Source organism: Aureococcus anophagefferens (genome assembly GCF_000186865.1).
Source record: "Aureococcus anophagefferens unplaced genomic scaffold AURANscaffold_1191, whole genome shotgun sequence".
In the NCBI taxonomy this organism is placed as follows: domain Eukaryota; class Pelagophyceae; order Pelagomonadales; family Pelagomonadaceae; genus Aureococcus; species Aureococcus anophagefferens.
The window spans coordinates 1,398-2,001 of NW_008706296.1; the positions used below are offsets into that span (position 1 = coordinate 1,398).

Genomic DNA, 604 nt, shown 5'->3' on the forward strand with positions numbered 1-604 from the left:
CCACAGCCCCTCGGCCCCGCAGGGCAAATTTTTTCGGAAAAGTCATCGAAATGATCGATTTACGGTCAATAAATGCGCGAATTCTCGCGCTGAGACGGGCCAGCACAGCCGCGGTCGCAAATGTGAGGGAAACTTCAGGATATGGCCCTCTCGATGAAACCTCTGAAAAGGCCATCCGCGCTGATGATGGAGCCCTGAAGTGGAAAAGCCGCCGTCGCACCGCGACATGTGCGATCCCGCGCCGCCGGCCAAGGCCGTGGACGGCGAGGTGCGGGACGCGTCGCCGGCGCGGACGGCCAAGGGCCCCGGCCGCGACGACACGCCCGGCGGCACGGGCGCCGCCGCGGCCAAGCTCCTGGCGACGAAGAGCACGAGTTTGCGCAAGCTCCAGTTCGGCGAGGAGCCCCCGCGGGCCGAGCTCGACCACCGCGTGCTGCTCCTCAACGGCATCAAGCTGTTCCAGGCGCTCGGGCGGCCCGAGGTCGAGTCGGCCGCGCGCGCGATGGAGAAGGGCGACTTCGAGCGGGGCGACGTGCTCATCGAGCAGGGCGAGGCGGGCGACGCGTGCTACATCGTCGACCGGGGCGTCGCCGACGTCTGGTCG

At 68.0% G+C, this 604-nt stretch overlaps 1 protein-coding gene across 1 annotated transcript; it reads left to right on the plus strand.

Annotated features, from left to right (window-relative positions):
• Positions 1 to 226: 226 nt before the first annotated feature.
• AURANDRAFT_69240 (hypothetical protein) lies at positions 227 to 600 on the plus strand (the record flags this gene model as incomplete). Its single annotated transcript, XM_009044998.1, has 1 exon — positions 227 to 600. A coding segment is annotated over one exon (374 nt), but the record flags the coding sequence as incomplete, so codon positions are not given.
• Between the last annotated feature and the right edge of the window lie 4 nt (positions 601 to 604).